The sequence below is a fragment of the Zosterops lateralis genome (assembly GCF_965231275.1).
Source record: "Zosterops lateralis genome assembly, chromosome: 32".
NCBI lineage: Eukaryota > Metazoa > Chordata > Aves > Passeriformes > Zosteropidae > Zosterops > Zosterops lateralis.
The window spans coordinates 520,158-538,236 of NC_139792.1; the positions used below are offsets into that span (position 1 = coordinate 520,158).

An 18,079-nucleotide genomic window follows, 5' to 3' on the forward strand; every position below is an offset into this window, starting at 1 on the left:
ACATCATGGTGACAAGGATGGAGGGGACAGGGACACCATGGGGTCAGGGATTGAGGGGACAAGGACACAGGTGGAGCAGCCCTGAAGGTGACAGGGACAGGAAGGTGGGGGACACCAATTTGGGGACCCCAGAGGGAGGGGGCGGGGCCAGCAGGTGACAGCAGGAATGTGGCACCTGGGGGTGCCACACCCACGGTGTCACCACATGACGGAGGTGGCAGGAATGTGTCACCCCAGGGTGACAACAGAGGGTGACACACACACAGCCCTGCCCTTGGGGCAGGTTTATGGTGGGGTGACAGCGGTGGCAGTGACAGGGGTGTCCCCAGAGTGTCACAGGGGGGTGGCACAGGGGGCACTCCAGGCCCTGAAGCTCTGTCCCATCATTGTCCCCCAGTGTCCCCAACCCCTGGGAGGTGACACGCGAGGCCCCATCTCCGTCCCCAGGAGCACCCAGGACCTGACGGGTGACACTTCACAGGTCCCCACAGGTGTCCCTGTCCCCAAGAGCCTCCAAGACCTGGGAGGTGACACTGCCAATGTCCCCACCCTTGAGATCTGCCACCACCTGTGCAGTGACAATGCCAATATCCCTGTCCCCAAGAGTCCCCAACACCTGGGAGGTGACACCACTGATGTCCCCGAGCTCCCCCATCACCTGTGCGGTGACACCATCATTGTCCCTGTCCCTAAACTCTCCCATGAGCCGCCTGGCCCCAGGGGACAGTGACAGTGACAGCGGCCCTCCCGTGTCACCCCTGGTGTCACCCGTGTTGTCACCGTTGTTGTCGCTGTTGTCGCCGTGCGGGGCTGGTGGGAAGGGAAGGGGGAAATGGGGGGGAAAAAGGAGGAAAATGGGAAAGGGGAGGGGAAAAAGGGCGCAGGGGGGTCTGGCCGCAGCTCCAGGCCCTGGGGCCACAGGGGACATTGGAGGGGGTTTGGGGGACAAGGCCGGGAATGGGGCGTGTCCCACCTGCGGCTCCTGGAGTGACAGCAGCTCCTGCCACGGGGCGCGCTCGGGGGCGGGGCCTGAGCGGAGCCACGCCCACACAGTACCGGAGGGACGGCGCTGATTGGCTGGGAAGGGGGGTTAGCCACGCCCCCTCTGCAGTCCCCCAAAATCGCACCCACCACCCCCAAATCCACCCCAATACCTGCCAAATCCTGGAACTGAAACACCCCCAAATCCCACCCTTAAAACCGTCCAAAACCCCCCAAATCCCAAAATTTCCTCAATGTCCCCAATGTCCCCAAATGTCCCAATTTCCCCAAATGTCCCCAATGTCTCCACATGTCCCCAATGTCTCCAATTGTCCTCAATTGTCCCCCCATGACCCCGTGACCCAAGGTCACTCGAGGCCCCGCCCACAGAGGTGTGGCCAATGTGAGGGGCGTGGCCAACACAATAAGGACATAGCTTCCGGTCACGTGCTTGGCGAGGAAGCCAATCACAGCCCGGGTCAGGCAAAGGGGTGACGTCAGCGCTTCCTCGGTCACTATGGCAACTGCTCCGCCTCCTCCGCTTCCGGGGTGGTGTGCTGCGGTGATTGACGGGTAAATTCTCCAATCAGCGGCCGTCTTGGGAAGCGCGGGAAAAATCGGCCCGCCCACCCCGGTGGAGCGCGCAGCGATTGGTGAGATTGGGGCAGAACTGGACCAATCACCATGGAGAGGCGGGGCCAATGCCAGTGATTGGCAGGCGAGCAGCTAATCAGCTGCGGGCGCCCTTCCGGCTCCACGTCGGCAGCGGCGGAGGCAAAATGGAGGCGCTGATGTTGGTAGGGCCGGGGGGCCGGGAGGGGACTGGGGGGACTTGGAGGGACTGGGGAGGACTGGGAGAGACTGGGGGAACTGGGAGGACTGGGAGGACTAAGGGGACTGGGGGGATTGGGAAGGACTGGGAGAAACTGGGACGACTGGGATGGACTGGGGGAACTGGGGAGACTGGAGGGACTGGGGGAGACTGGAGGGACTGGGATAGACTGGGAGAGACTGGAGGGACTGGGGAGACTGGGGGGACTGGGATGGACTGGGGGGGCTGGGATGGACTGGGGGAACTGGGGGGGACTGAGGAGACTGGGAGGGGACTGGGATGGACTGGGGGGACTGAGAGGACTGGGAGGGACTGGGGGGAAATAGGGGAACCATTGGTGACCCTGGGTGGCCCTGGGTGACAGTTGGTGGCTCTGTGTGACAGTGACAGTGGCAGTGGGTCCCCGGGCCGAGGTTCTGTCCTACACTCCGGCTGTGGCTCAGGGCAGTCAGTGCATCACAGAACTTGGTCCCGGCGGCCCCGAGCGACACCGGGGACAGGGGGACAGGGATGGGGACATGGGGTCAGGACAGGGGCACAGGGGACATGGTGGCAATGACCCCTGCCATGGCCCCACCGCAGTGTCCCTGGTGTTGGGGTGACACCAGTGCCCCTGTCCCTGTGGGGGTGGCAGTGCCGGTGTCCGCAGGGTGGTGGTGGCACTGTCTCTGTCCCCAGGGTGGTGTCACTGTCCCCATCCCTGTCCCCACAGGAGCCGTCCCTGTACACGGTCAAGGCCGTCATCATCCTGGACAACGATGGAGAGCGGCTCTTCGCCAAGGTGGGGACACTGGGGACAGGAGGGGACACACAGGGGACACACAGGGGACACACTGAGGGGATACAGGGGACACAGAGGGGACCCTGCCCTGCAGGGGGATGTACCTCTGGGGAAGGGACAGGGTGGGTGGCCTGGGTGTAAAGGGGTGACCCATGTCCCTGTCCCATCCTGTGTCCCTGATGTCCCCATTGCCCCCCATGTCCCCAATACCCTCAATGTCCCCATTGCCCCCAATGTCCCCAATACCCTCAATGTCCCCAGTGCCCTCAATGTCCCCATTGTTCCCAATGCCCCCAATGTCCCCAGTGTGTCCCCAATGTCTCCTGTGTCCCCACTGCCCCCAGTGTCCCCAATACCCCCATGTCCCCAATGTGTCCCCAAAGTCATGTCAATGTCCCCAATGTCCCCTGTGTGTCCCCATCCAGTACTACGATGACACGTACCCCAGTGTGAAGGAGCAGCGCGCCTTTGAGAAGAACATCTTCAGCAAGACTCACCGCAGTGACAGTGAGTGACACTGAGGGGACATGGGGGACAGGGGGGACAGTGAGTGACATGGGGACAGTGCCACCATCCCTGTCCCCACAGGTGAGATCGCCCTGCTGGAGGGGCTGACAGTCGTGTACAAGAGCAGCATCGACCTGTACTGCTACGTCATTGGGAGCGCCCACCAGAACGAGGTGGGGACACTGGGGACACTGAGGGGACACTGGGGAGACACTGGGGGCACACAAGGACACGCAGGGGTGGGGGGGACAGAGGGGGGGTGGCAGGACAGGGGGACACTGGGGTGGCGGGGGGGGAAACATTGCCTGTGACCCCATGTGACCCTGTGTCCCCTCACTGTCCCCTCACTGTCCCTGTGTCCCCTCACTGTCCCCTGACTGTCCCCATGTCCCCTGACTGTCCCTGTGTCCCCAGCTGATGCTCACGGCCGTGCTCAACTGCCTGTTCGACTCCCTGAGCCAAATGCTGAGGTACTGCTGGCCCCCCCTGGGGACACCTGGGGACACCTGGGGACACCTGGGCATGTCCCCGTGTCCCTGTGGGTGTCCCCACGGTGTCCCCATGGTGTCCCCCGTGTCCCCGTGTCCCCAGGAAGAACGTGGAGCGCCGGGCACTGCTGGACAACATGGAGGGGCTGTTCCTGGCCGTGGACGAGATCGTGGACGGAGGGTGGGGCTGTCACTGTCACCTCCCCTATGTCACCTCCCCTGGCACTGTCACCTCCTTCTGTGTCACCTCCCCTGGGACTGTCACCTTTTCCTCTGTCACCTCCCTCTGGGTGTCTGTCACCTCCCCTGTGTCACCTCCCCTTGGGGACTGTCCCCTCCCCAGGGTCTGTCCCCCTGTCTGGGCTGTGTCCCCTCATTGTCACCCGTGTCCCCTCAGGGTGATCCTGGAGAGTGACCCCCAGCAGGTCGTGCACCGAGTGGCCGTCAGGGTACGGGGGGTTTTGGGGCTTTTTTGGGGGGTTTGGGGGTTTTATTTGGGTTTGGGAGGAATTTGGGGCTTTTTTGAGGGGGGTGTGGGTTTTTGTTTGGGTTTTTTTAAGGGGGATTTGGGGTTTTTAAGGGGGATTTGGGGCTTTTTATTTGGGTTTAGGGGGATTTTGAGGTGATTTTTTTTTTTTCTTTTCCTCCTTGGGTTTTATTTGGGGTTTTGGGGGTGTCTCAGGGCTTGGGGATGATCTGAGGGGGTTCCTGGCTGCCCCAGGCCCTCACTGTCCCCTCTGTCCCCTCCTGTCCCAGGGCGAGGACGTGCCCCTGACCGAGCAGACGGTGACACAGGTACGACCCCCCAAAAACCCCCTGGAACCCCCCAAACCCTTCCCAGGACCCCCCAAACCCCCCCAGGGGTGTCTCTGTCCCCAAATGTCCCCCCAGCCCTGTCCGTGTCCCCCCAGGTGCTGCAGTCGGCCAAGGAACAGATCAAGTGGTCCCTGCTGCGTTAGGGGGACCCCCAGGACCCCCCAGGACCTTCTGGAACCCCCCAGGACACCCTGGGAACCCCCTGGGACACCCCAAGATACTCAAGGACCCTCCTGGGACCCCCCAGGACACCCCTGGGACCCCCCCTGGGACCCCAGAACCCCCCCAAGATCTTTTGGGACCCCCCCAGAACCCCCCAACAGGCCGCTGCCCCCCCAGCCCCGTGTGCTGCCTCCTCTGTGCCTGCGCCAGGAATTGGGGGGGGGGGGGGGTCTGGGTGGGCTTTGGGAGGGGTTAGGGGAGATTTAGGGCGTCTGGGGGTGTTTAGGGGGTCTGGGGTCTCCCCTCAATAAGGGGATGTCCCCATCCTGCCGGGGGGACACAAGGGTGGGGACAAGGGACACAAAGGGCAGACACAGATCTGTCCCCAAACCCCCCCAGGACCCCCTTGGGGACCCCCAAATCCCACTGGGCCTCCCCGGGGAACCCCCTGGGGACCCCCAAACCTCCCCCCAGGACCCCCTGAACCCTCTTGAGGTCACTTGAACCCTCCAGGACCCCCCCTCAGCAAACCCCTTGGGTTTCCCCCATATCTCCCTTGAGCACCCCCAGGACCCCCCCAAATTCCCCCTGGACCCCTCTAGGACCCCCCCAAACCCCCTGGAGACCCCCCAAAATCCCCCCAAACACCAGATCAGGGTCTCAAACCTCGTCATTTATTGGGGTGAAGCCGAGGGGGGGGGGACACACAGGGGGGGTCCCCCCAAACCCCCCCCCCCACCCGCTATTGCTTTGCTTTAATCACAGTTTTGAATGGGGGGGGGCCCAAATTTGGGGGGGGGGTCAGTGCCAAAGGGGGGGGGAACAGTGAGGGGGGGTCAGTGCAAGGTTTTGGGGGGCGGATCACAGTGAGGGGGGGGCTGTAGTGATAAGGGGGGGGTCAGTGATAAGGGGGGGTCAGAATTTTGGGGGGGTCACAGTGATGGGAGAATCCGGAATTATTCTTTTTGGGGGGGGTCACATTGAGGGGGGGGTCAGTGCAAGGTTTTTTTTGGGGGTCACAGTGATGGGGGTGCAGGATTTTTTTTAGGGGGGGTCCAGAATTTTGGGGAGGGGGGTGTCACAGTGATGGGGGGGTGCAGGTGTGGGGGGGAATGTGCAGGATTTTTGTTGGGGGGTCCCAGGATTATTTTTTGGGGGGGTCACAGTGATGAAAGGGAGGTGCAGGACTTTTTTTGGGGGGGGTCACAGTGATGGGGGGGATGCAGGATTTTTTTGGGGGGGGCTGTGCAGGATTGATTTTTTTGGGGGGTCACAGTGATGAGGGGTGAATCTTTTTGGGGAGGGGGCTGTGCAGGATATTTTTTTGGGGGGGGGTCACAGTGCTGGGGGGGGTCGCAGGATTTTGGGGTCACTGGGGGGGGCACAGTGCTCATGGGCTGTACCATGTGTGTGTTTATGGGGGTTGGGGGCGTTATTTACACAAGGGGGGTGCCCCGACCCCCCCAAATTATTGCAGTGGGCTGGGCCCGGAGTGGGGGGGGGTGGGTTAGGAATTGGGGGGGGGATTTTTTGGGGTCCCCCCCGGGGGGTGTGCGGGGCTCGCTGCCCTCAGTGCAAGAGGTCATGGCTTGGGGAGGGGAGGGGTCCTGGGGGGGATTTTTTTGGGGGGGGGTCCCGTCCCTCGAGCCATCACTGATTGCTGAGCTGATCCCTGAGGTGCCAGGGGGGAATTGGGGAGGGGGGGCGGCTCTGGGGACCCCTCCCCACCCTGGGGGGGGATTTTGGGGACCCCTCCCCACCCCTGGGGGGGCATATTGGGGACCCCTTGGAGGGGATTTTTGGGGACCCCTCGGGGGGGTAATTTTGGGGACCCCTCCCCACCCCTGGGGGGGTCCCGGTCCCCGGGGGGGGTTTGTGCAGTGGGGCCGGGGGGAGGATTGGGGGGGGCTCTTGGTTTTCCTGCCAAATCTCCCAAATTCCAGTTAAAAAAATAAAAATCGCTGAGCCCGGGGAGGGAAAGGAGAGGGGCTGGGGGATGGTTGCTAGGGGACGGTTGCCAGGAGACGGTTGCCAGGAGACGTGCAGCTCTGGATGCAGCCGTTGCCGGGGACGGTTGCCATGGAGAGCCCCGGTTACCAGTTGCTGGGGTGGTTGCCGGGGCGGTTGCCAGGTAACTGTTGCCAGGGAAAGCCGCAGTTGCCAGGGGCGATGCCGGTCCCGTTGCCAGGTAACTGTTGCCATGGAGAGCCCCGGTTGCCAGGGGCGGTTGCCGGGTAACGGTTGCCAGGACAGCTGCCAGGTTACAGTTGCCATGGAGAGTCCCCGTTGCCGGGTAACGGTTGCCGGGGCGATGCCGGTCCCGTTGTCAGGGAACCGTTGTCAGGGAGGGGAGGCTGGGGGTCAGCAGGGTCAGCGCCAGGCCAGGTGACCACCGGTGAGTGACCACTGACCACCGAGTGACCGTCACTAAGTGACCACTGAGTGACCATCACTGAGTGACCGTCAGAGTGACCACTGAGTAACCATCAGTGACCATCATCAAGTGTCCATCACTGAGTGACTGTCACTGAGTGACCACCGCCGAGTGACCACTGAGTGTCCATCACTGAATGACCATCAGTGACCATCGCTGAGTGACCATCACTGAGTGACAACTGAGTGACCACTGAGTGACAGTCACGGAATGACCATCGGTGACCATCACCAAGTGTCCATCACTGAGTGACCACTGAGTGACTGTCACTGAGTGTCCATCACCAAATGACCATCAGTGACTATATCACTGAGTGACTATTGCCAAGTGACCATCGCCGAGTGACCACTGACTGTCATTGAGTGACCATCACTGAGTGACCACTGACCATCACGCAGTGACCATCGTGGGGCTGTTGCTCAATAAAGGTTGCCAGGCAACGGTTGCCGGGCGGTTCCAGTTGTTGTTGTCCAGTTGTTGTTGTCCAGTTGTTCCCGGGGGTTTTCCCGTTCCAGGTTTTGTCCCAAGGAATCGTTCCAGGATTTTCTCGGGGGGGTAAATTGTTCCTCCCAGGATTGTCACTGTCACACCCAGGGGTGTCACTGCCCTCCCCGGGGGTGTCATTGTCACTCCTGGGGGTGTCACTGTCACATCTGAGGGTGTCCCTGTCACACCCAGGGGTGTCCCTGTCACTCCCAGAATTGTCACTGTCATTCCTGAGGGTGTCACCGCCCTCCCAGGGGGTGTCATTGTCACTCCAGGGGTTGTCACTGCCATTCCTGGGGGTGTCCCTGTCCCCTCCAGAGGTGTCACTGTCACACCCAGGATTGTCCCTGTCCGTCTGGGGAGTGTCCCTGTCATTCCCAGGATTGTCACTGTCATTCCAAAGAGTGTCCCTGTCCCCCCCAGGATTGTCCCTGTCACTCTGGGGACTGTCCCCATCCCCAAGCCCCTCAGTAGGGGGAGAAGAGCAGGGGGGCGTGGGCGGGGCGCAGGGGGCCGGGCGCGGGGCGCAGCAGGGCGGGGGCCAGGGGGGGCCCGGGCAAGAGGGGGGGTCCGGGGGGTCGCAGGGCCAGGGGGGGGGCGGCCATGGCTGCGGCGGCGGCCGCCAGGGCCAGGGGGGGCGGGAGGAGCCCCCCCCCCGCCAGGGCCTTGGGCAGCTCCTTCGGGAACGGCAGCGGCGCCTGGGGGGGCACGGGGGGGTCAGGGGGAGACCCCATTGATACCCCCAAATCCCCCCTCGAGACCCCCCCATCAATACCCTAAGCCCCCCCAGGGCTGGGGGACCCTCCCATTGATACCCTAAACCCACCCCTGGTACCCCAAAACCCACCAGAGCACACTGAGCTTATTGGGCAGCCCCCCATGGCACCCCCAGACCCCCCCAGGGCACCCCAAATCACTCAGAGCACCCCAAGGTCCCCCCAGACACCCCTACACACCCCCAGACCCCCCCAGGACCTCCCAAACTCCCCCAGGACCCCCCAAATCTCCCTATACCCCCCCACAGACCCCTCCAAACCCCCCTAAAGACCTCCCAGGACCCCCCAGACTCCCCTAGGACCCCCCAAAATCCCCCCTAGACCCCCAAACTCTGTCCCCCTCCTCCTCACCAGCTCGGGGGGGCTCCGGGGTTTTTTGTGCCTCCCCAGGAGGGGGTTGGGTTTTCCGGCCACCCCGTCCCGGTGCCTCCGGCTGGAGATGTGCTGGGGGGGCAGGGGGGTCAGCGGGACCCCGAAACTGGGGACACCCCAAAACTGGGGGGCCTGGAGGGGTTTGGGGAGTCCCTCGGGGGATTTGGGGTCAGTTTGGGGGTCCCAGGGTCAGTTTGGGGGGATCCCAGCAAGGACTTGGGGTCCAGCTCTGGGGTTTCCCCTCGGGATTTGGGCTCAGTTTTGGGGTGTCCCCGTGGGTTTTGGGTCAGTTTTGGGGTCAGTTTGGGTTTTGGGGTGGGTTTTGGGGTCAGATTTGGGGTCTGGGGTCAGTTTTGGGGTCAGATTTGGGATTTGAGGGCAGATTTGAGGTCAGATTTGGGGTCTGGGGTGTGTTTTGGGGTCGGGGCTCACCTGTTTGAGCTGCAGCTCGGAGTTGAGGCGCACGTTGCAGATCTGGCAGTGGAAGCTCCTCTCGGGGGTCTCGGCCGGGGGCGTCCCCGAGCCCCCCCCCCGCGGGAAGGCGCGGATGGGGCCCAGCCCCGAGCGGGCCTCCACCAGGGTCTTGTGCTTCGTGCCTGGGGGGGGACAGTGAGACCCCAAAACTCCACAGGGAACCCCAAAATCCAGCCCTGGGAACCCCAAAAACCCCATAGGGAACCCCTGCACCCACAGGGACCCCCAGAGACCACCAAAAACCATCCCCGGGACCCCAAAATCCACCCCTGGGAACCCCAAAAACCCCACAGGGAACCCCTGCACCCACAGGGACCCCCCAAACCCACAGGGACCCCCGCAGACACCCCAGTGTCCCCAGTGTCCCCATGTCGTCAATGTCCCCATTATCCCCTTGGTGTCCTCAATATCCCCAATGTCCCCAACACCCTCAGTGCCCCAATGTCCCCATACCCTCATTGACCCCAGTGTCCCCACAATGTCCCCATGTCCCTGATGTCCCCAATCCCCCCCATTGTCCCCAATCTCTTCAATGTCCCCATTATCCCCATTGTCCCCATTTTCCCCAATATCCCCTTGTTGTCCCCATTGTCCCCAATCCCCCCATTGTCCCCACTGTCCCCAGTATCCCAAATCTCCTCACTGTCCCCATTGTCCCCATTGTCCCCAGTGCCCCCATTGTCCGCATTGCCCCAGTGTCCCCAGTGTCCGCCCCCCTCCCTGCAGTGTCCCCACTGTCCCCAATGTCCCCATTGTCCCCAGCGCCCTCATCGTCCCCATTGTCCCCAGGTGTCCCCATGTCCCCACCTCTGTTGTGGGCCTCCAGCTGGCTGAGGGAGTTGACGGCCACCTTGCAGAGGCCGCAGTAGAGGAGCCTCTTGGCCTTGGCCTTCTCCTCCTCCTCCTCCTCCCCCCCCGCGCCCCCCCCGGGGCCCCCCCGCGCCCCTCCCCCCTCCGGGCCCGCCGCGGGGGGAGGGGCGGGGGGCGAGGGCGGCCCGGGGGCTCCGGGGGCGGCGGGGGCGGGGGGCTGCTCCCCTGGGGGGGAAATGGGGGTTTAAATTAGAGGGGGTAAGAGGGGATTTGGGGGGTCTGGGGGGGAATGGGGGGGGGTTGGGGGAGTTATGGGGGGATTATGGGGGGCTGTTCCCCTGGGGGGGTGATATGGGGTTATGGGGGGGGATTGGGGGGGCCCATGGGGGTTATTGAGATATTTTGGGGTGTTTTTTGAGGGGGTGTTTTGGGGGTTATTTTGGTCCATGGGGTGTTTCTGGGGGGGGATTTCGGGATCATTGGGGTGTTTGGGGTGTCCCCGGGCAGGTTTTGGTGGATTTTTGGGAGGGATTTGGGGGTTATTTGGGGGTTATTGGGGTGGTTTTGGGGGGGATTTGGGGTCATTGGGGTGTTTTGGGATGTCCCATGGGGGGCCATGGGGGTTATTGGGGTCGCTGGGGTGTTTTTGGGGGTTTTTTTTGTGAAGGATATGGGGTGTTTTGGGGTGTTTCAGGGTGTTTTGGGGGGGATTTGGGGTATTTGGGGTCCCAGCACCCACCTGTTCTCTCGGGGGGCTCCCCGGGCGGGGGCGGGGCGGGCCCGGGGGGCTCGGGGGGGTCCCCGGTGTCCCCCCCCCGGCGGGCCCGGGCGGCCTCCAGCCCCTTGAGGCGCCGAGCGTGACGATTGCCCTGGTAGTGAGCGGCCGCCTGGCTCTGGGGACAACAGGGGACAGGGTCACTGTCACTGCATGGGGACAGGGACAGGGACACAGCCAGGGGACACGGGGGACACTGTCACAGCCTGGGGACAGCCAGGGGACACACAGGGGACAGGGTCACTGTCACCAGCTGGGGACAGCCAGGGGACACAGCCAGGGGACAGCCAGGGGACAGGGACAGGGTCACTGGACAGAGACAGGGACACGGGGGACACGGGGGACATGTCACTGCATGGGGACAGGGGACAGGGACACACAGGGGACAAGGTCACTGCATGGGGACAGCCAGGGGACACATAGGGGACAGGGACAGGGGCTCTGCACAGGGACAGCCAGGGGACACACAGCCCCGAGACAGGGACAGGGACACAGCCAGGGGACAGGGACAGGGTCACCGGACAGGGACACACAGGGGACAGGGTCACTGGACGGGGACAGGGACCCAGGGGACAGGGACAGGGACAGTGACACAGGCTGGGGACAGTGACAGCCAAGGGACAGGGACAGGGGACAGGGTCAATGGACAGGGACCCAGGGGACAGGGACAGGGACAGCCAGGCGATGGTGACACAGGGACCAGGGACAGCAACACACAGGGGATGGTGTCACACAGCCCTGGGGACAGGGGACAGTGTGGGGACACAGTCACAGCCCCAGGACAGTGTCACCACCCCTGGGACATTGTGTCACACCCCTGGTCACACCCCCAGTCACTGTGTCACACCCCTGGGGGACACTGGGCACACCCCTGGTCACACCCCTGGGACAGATTTGGGGGGTCCCAGGGGTCTGTCCCAGATTTGGGGGGTCCCAGGGGTCTGTCCCAGATTTGGGGGTCCCAGAGGTTCCTGAGGGTCTGTCCCAGATTTTTGGGGTTCCCATGTTTTGGGGTTTGCAGGGGGTTCCCAGGTTTTTGGGGTCCCATATTTGGGGTCCCAGGTTTTGGGGTCCCAGGTTTTTGGGGTCCCAGGTTTGGGGGTTCCCGAGTTTTTGGGGTCCCAGGTTTTTGGGGTCCCATATTTGGGGTCCCAGGTTTTGGGGTCCCAGGTTTTTGGGGTCCCAGGTTTGGGGGTTCCCGAGTTTTTGGGGTCCCAGTTTTGGGGTCCCACCTCGGAGTTGAAGCGGATCTGGCAGACGCTGCAGGCGATCACGGGGCGCCGGGGCTTGGCCAGAGCCCCCAGGACCCCCTTGGGCACCGCCTCCATCTGGGGGGCAAAGGGGGGGGTTAAACCCCAAAATATCCCACCAAAATACCCCCCAAATCCCAAAATATCCCCAAAATATCCCCCAAAATATCCCCGAAATATCCCCCCAAAATATCTCCAAAATCCGAAAATATTCCCCCAAAAAACCCCAAAACTCGCAAAAAATCTCCCAAACCGCCCCACAAAACCCCCAAAATATCCCCCCAAAACCCCAAACCTCACAAAACATCCCCCCAGAAACCTCAAAAAAGCCCCAAAACCTCCAAAATATCCCACAAAACCCCCAAAATAATCCCAAATTCCTCCTCCCCGCCCCAATTCCGTCGCCGCTCAGGAATCCCCGACCCGGCCCAGACCCGCGGGACAGGGAGGGGCCGGGGGGGGGAATTTGGGGGGATTTTGGGGGTCCCGGGGCGGAATTTGGGGGATTTTGGGGGTCCTGAGTGAGATTTGGGGGTCCCAAGGGAGGATTTGGGGGTCCCGGGGGGGATTTGGAGGTTCTGGGGGAGGATTTGGGGGTCCTCGAGGAGATTTGGGGGATCCTGGGGGGGATTTAGGGGTCCTGGGGTGGGAGTTGGGGGTCCCGGGAGGGATTTGGGGGATTCTGGGGGGGATTTGGGGGTCCCGGAGGGGATTTTGGGGGTCCGGGAGGGGATTTTGGGGGTCCCGGGGGTGTTTTTGGGGGTCCCGGTGTTGGGGGGGGTCGGGGGTCCCGGTACGGTGGCCGAGAAGGGGCGTGGCCGCCCCGCCCCCTCCGGACCCCGCGCGCCCCTCGCGGCCGCGGGAGCGAAACCCCCCAAAAAACCCCCCAAAAACCCCCCAAAAAACCCCCCAAAAACCCCCCAAAAACCCCCCAAAAAACCCCCCAAAAACCCCCCAAAACCCCCCAAAACCCAAAACTCCCCCAAAATCCCCAACCCCCCCCAAACCTCCCCGAGGCGCGTCCCAAAGCACCGGCCGGGACCCCCCGAACCTCCGGTACCGGGACCCCCGAACCTGCCCCCAACTCGAGACCCCCCAAACCCCTCCAGACCCTCCCGGAGACCCCTAAACCCCCCCCAGAGCCCTTCCCGAGCCCCCCAAACCCCCCCCCCAGAGCCCTCCCAGCCCCCGGCCCCGCTCCCTGCACCAACCGGGACCCCCCGAACCCTCCGGTACCGGGACCCCCGAACCTGCCCCCAACTCGGGACCCCCCAAACCGCTCCAGACCCCACCAGAACCCCCCCAATCCCCTCGGAGACCCCTAAAAACCCCCCAGAGCCCTCCCAGCTCCCGGCCTCGCTCATTGCGGGCAGCGCCGGCATCAACCGGGACCCCCCAGACCCTCCGGTACCGGGGACCCCCAAAGCTGCCCCGAACTCAGGACCCCCCAAACCCCTCCAGGACCCCCCAAACCCCTGCAGACCCACACGGAGACCCCCTAAAACCTCCCATAGTCCCCCCAAACCCCTCCCGAGCCCTCCCAGAGCCCTCCCAGCCCCCGGCCCCGCTCCTTGCACCAACCGGGACCCCCAAAACCCTCCGGTACCGGGACCCCCGAACCTCCCCCGAACTCGGGACCCCCCAACCCCCTCCAGGACCCCCCAAACCCCCCGAGCCCCCTGACCGCGGGCAGCGGCGGCAGCAGCTGAGAATCCCCAAACCCTCTGATACCGGAGACCCCCCAAACCTTCGGTACCGGGACCCCCAAACTCGAGACCCCCCCAAACCCCTCCAGGACCCCCCACAATCCTCCCCAAAGCCCCCCGAGCCCCCTGACCGCGGGCAGCGGCGGCAGCAGGCGGAGCGCGGCGGCGGCGGCGGCGTCGGGCAGGAGGAGGCGGCCGGGGGGGGGCGGCCCCAGCGGGCCCGGGGGGCGCAGCATCGCCCTGGGGGGATGGGGGGGTTAGAGGGGTCCGGGACCCCCGGGACACCCCCCTGGGTCACCCCCAAAGCCCCCGGGACCCCCCAAAGATCCCCGGTTGTCGTTGTTCCCCCCCCCCGGTTTTATTGGGGGGTCCTGGCCCGCACAGGGGGGGATGGGGACACTGGGACCCCCCCAGGACCCCCTCAGGAGCCCCCAGGACCCCCCGGTTCCCTCCCGGGGTCCCCGCTCTGCACCAGGGCCAGGGGGGTTCAATTCCCCCTGACCCCCCCCCCCCCAAATCCCAAACCCAAATCCCCCAAATCCCAACCTCGGGATTTCGGGGGGGCCTCAATTCCCCCCCCGGTGCCCTCCCAATGTCGCCCCCCCTCCTCACCTGAACCAGTCCCCAAATCCCCCCAGTCCCAAACCCCCCAAATCCCTCCCCAGGGATTTCAGGAGGGGCCTCAATTCCTCCCAGTCCCCCCTCCCCTCCCCCCGCACCGCACCTGAACCCACTTCCCCTAAATCCTCCCAATCGCCCAAACCCCAAACCCCAAATCCCTGAAATCCCCCAAACCCCAAATCCTTAAAATCCCAAACCCCAAATCCCCCAAATCCCCCAAACCTGGAACCCCCAAATCCCTCCCCAGGATTTCGGGGGGGCCTCAATCCCCCCTGTGCCCCCCCCCCCCCAATCCCCCCCCGGGCGGTATTTTTTTGGGGGGGGTCCCGTTACCTGCGGGGCCCGTTTGGGGCTGTCCCTCCTTGTCCCCCCCCCCCAAAGCGCCACCCCCGGTGTCCCCTCGGTGTCCCCCTCCCCCTCCCCCCGGGCCGGGCTCAGCCAATGGCGGCGCTGGAAACTGGGACACGAGGGGGGGGTGGGGGGGGGGTGGGTGGGCACAAAGGGGGCGGGGCCTCCGCGCGTGTCACCCCCCCACGCGTGTCCTGTCCCCTCCCCTCCCCCCCGTGTGTGTGTCACCATCGGTGTGTCCCCCCCTCCCCTCCCCCTCCCCCCGTGTTGTCTTCATTGTCGCCCCCTCCCCTCCCCCTCCCCTCCCCCCCCACGCGCGTTCCCGATGCGCGTGTCCCCCCCCCCACCCATCCCCCCCTCCCCCACGTGTGCGCGTGCGCGGTGGGCGGGGTCGCGCACGTGTCGCGACACGCGCGGGGTGTGGGGGGAGGGGAGGGAGGGGTGGGGGAGGGGCGCGGCTCCGAGCGTGGGAATTGAGGGGGAGGAGGGGGAGGGGACAGGCGCGACCCCTCCCCCCACCCCACCCGTGGGTGCTCCACCCCCCACCCCAAAAAATAAACCCCACCCCCCAGTGGGTCACGTGACTGTGGGGAGGGGGGGTGGGGGATTTTGGGGGGTCTGGAGGGGAGTTTAGGGGATCTGGGGGGGTTTAGGGGGGCTGAGGGGATTTTGGGGGATTTTGGGGGGTCTGGAGGGGATTTCGGGGGGCCTGGGGGGATTTGGGGGGTCTGGGGGATTTTGGGGGTCTGGGGGATTTTGGGGGGCTCTGGAGGGGATTTTAGGGGAGCTGGGAGAGAGATTAGGGGGTCTGAGGGGGAGTTTAGGGGGTCTTGGGGGGTTGTTTAGGGGGTCTGGGGGGAATTTTGAGGGGTCTGGGGGGGTATCTGGATTTTGGGGTCTCTCGGGGGCATCTCTGGATTTTGGGGGTCTCTGGAGAGTCTCTCGTGGGGGGTTCTCTGGATTTTGGGGGGCTCTGTGGGGTCTCTGTGGCTGCTGGGGGGGCGGTCTCTGGATTTTGGGGTCTCTGGGGGTCCCATGGGGTCTCTATGGGGTCCCTGGGGGTCTCTGGGGGGTCTCTTGGGCGGTCTCTGGGGTTATTTCTGGATTTTGGGGTCTCTGGGGTCTCTATGGGGTCCCTGGGGGTCCCTGGGGGGGTCTCTGGGGTCTCTGGGGGTCTCTGGGGGTCCCTGGGGTCTCTATGGGGTCCCTGGGGGTCCCTGGGGGGTCTCTGGGGGTCTCTGGGCCCCCCCCAGCAGGGCGGTGTTTGGGGCGGGGGGGATCAATGATCGATCACTGAATTATTGATGAGCCATCGGTGAATAATGAATGAGCCCCCGATTAATTATTGATCCCGGACGCGTCCCGGCTGCTAATGAGGCGTAATTGAGGCCCGGAGTGCGCGGGGCCAGCCGGGCGTGACCGTCACGGGTGACACCGTGTCCCCGGGTGTGTCACCGTGTCCCTGTGTCCGTGTGTCTGTCTGTCCGTGTCACCGTGTCACCGGGTGTGTCACCGCGTCCCTGTGTCCGTGTGTCCCTGTGTCACCATGTCCCTGTGTCCCTGTGTGTGTCACCGTGTCCGTCTGTCCCTGTGTCACCGTGTCACTGTGTCCCTCTGGCCGTGTGTCTGTCTGTCCATGTCAGTGTGTCCCTGTGTCCGTGTGTCCATCTGTCCCTGTGTCACCGTGTCCCTGAGTGTGTCACTGTGTCCGTGTGTCCCTGTGTCACCGTGTCCCTGTGTCACCATGTCACCGTGTCCCTGTGCCCGTCTGTCCCTGTGTCCCCATGTCTGTCTGTCCGTCTGTCCCTGTGTCACCATGTCACCGTGTCCCTGTGCCCGTCTGTCCCTGTGTCGCTGTGTCCCCATGTCCTCATGTCCCTGTGCCCGTCTGTCCCTGTGTCGCTGTGTCCCCATGTCCTCATGTCCCTGTGTCCGTGTGTTCCTGTGTTGTGTCCCTCTGTCCCTCTGTCCCTGTGTCCCCGTGTCTGTGTGTCCCTGTGTCACCATGTCCCCATGTCCCAATGTCCCTGTGTCCCTGTGCGTGTCACCGTGTCCCTGTGTCTGTGTGTTCCTGTGCCCGTCTGTCCCTGTGTCACCATGTCCCCATGTCCCTCTGTCCCTCTGTGTGTCCCTCTGTGTGTCCCCATGTCCCCATGTCCTTGTGGCCCTCAGTCTCTGTGTCCCCATGTCCCTGTGTCCATGTCCCCACGCCCTGGTGTGTGTCCCCATGTCCCTGTGTCCTTGTGTCCCTTTGTGTCCATGTTCCTGTGTCCTCATGTCCCCATGTCCCTGTGTCCCCATGTCCCCGTGGCCACCTCCGGGTCAGACTCATTTATTGGGGGGCCCCGCGGCCGCCCCCCCCCCCATTAATTAAATACAAACCAAAGCCGCGCCCCCCCCGCGCCCCCCCCGCGTTAGTGCAAACCCCCGGTGACACCGGGGACACCGCGGGGACACCGCGGGGACACCCGGGGACACCCCAGGGACACCCGGGGACACCCCGGGGACAGCGGGGGGGGTCGAGGCGTGTCCCCCCAAACTCGGGGTCAGTGCAAAGTGAGGTGCCCGCGGGGGGCGGGGGCAGTGCGGGGACACCGGGGGACACCGGGGGACACCGGGGGACACTGGGGACAGGGTGACAGTGCCACCAGGGGCCAGTGGGGCGCGGCTCTCCCAGCCAGGTCCTGTCCCGGGTGAGGTGACAGTGACAGCGCTGGGGACAGTGGCGTGTCCTGGTGTCACACGAGTGTCCCTGCAGTGTCCTGCTGGTGTCCCCTGCAGTGTCCGTGTCGGTGCCACCTCGGTGTCACCCGTGTCCCAGCAGTTCCCAGTCTGGTGGTGACAATTCCCGGCGGTGACAATTCCCAGCCCGGGGGGTCCCAGTTTGGGGTCCCCAACCCGGTGGTGGCAGCTGTGCTGGTGGGGACACGTCCTGATGGGTCCCCAAGGCGGTGACAGTCCTGTGAGTGTCCCCAAGGAGGTGACAGTGTCCTCATCCCCGGTGACAGTCCTGTGAGTGTCCTCAGCCTGGTGACAGTCCTGTGAGTGTCCCCAACCAGGGGTGTGGAGTGGGGGATGTCACCAGTGCAGGTGACATCGGCCATGCAGGTGACAATGTCCATGTGAGGGTCCCCAGCACTGGGGACATCTTTGGCCATGCAGGTGACAATGTCCTCTCGGTGTCTCCAGCACTGGGGGGTCTCCAGACGTGCAGGTGACAATGTCTTTGAGGTGTCCCCAGCACTGGGGACATCCCTGGTCATGCAGGTGACAATGTCCGTGTGAGGGTCCCCAGCAGTGGGGACATCTTTGGCTGTGCAGGTGACAATGTCCTTGTGGTGTCCCCAGGAGGGGGGACATCCCCGGCCATGCAGGTGACAATGTCCTCTCGGTGTCCCCAGCACTGGGGGGGTCTCCAGCCGTGCAGGTGACAATGTCCGTGTGAGGGTCCCCAGCCATG

The 18,079-nt window shown here is 64.2% G+C and overlaps 2 protein-coding genes across 2 annotated transcripts; one reads left to right on the forward strand and one right to left on the reverse strand.

Moving 5' to 3' along the window:
• Positions 1-1,684: 1,684 nt before the first annotated feature.
• COPZ1 (COPI coat complex subunit zeta 1) lies at positions 1,685-4,645 on the forward strand. The gene is made up of 9 exons (XM_083881091.1): positions 1,685-1,778; positions 2,526-2,594; positions 3,020-3,101; positions 3,183-3,274; positions 3,516-3,571; positions 3,693-3,770; positions 3,987-4,038; positions 4,346-4,384; positions 4,501-4,645. The coding sequence occupies exons 1-9, from the start codon at positions 1,761-1,763 to the stop codon at positions 4,546-4,548; spliced, it is 534 nt and encodes a 177-aa protein (XP_083737217.1). The 5' UTR covers positions 1,685-1,760; the 3' UTR covers positions 4,549-4,645.
• Positions 4,646-7,727: 3,082 nt separating this feature from the next.
• ZNF385A (zinc finger protein 385A) lies at positions 7,728-12,125 on the reverse strand. Its single transcript, XM_083880974.1, has 6 exons — positions 11,927-12,125; positions 10,740-10,812; positions 9,917-10,111; positions 9,068-9,231; positions 8,615-8,707; positions 7,728-8,185 (listed from the first exon to the last, which is right to left on the reverse strand). The coding sequence occupies exons 1-6, from the start codon at positions 12,020-12,022 to the stop codon at positions 7,955-7,957; spliced, it is 852 nt and encodes a 283-aa protein (XP_083737100.1). The 5' UTR covers positions 12,023-12,125; the 3' UTR covers positions 7,728-7,954.
• Positions 12,126-18,079: the final 5,954 nt, after the last annotated feature.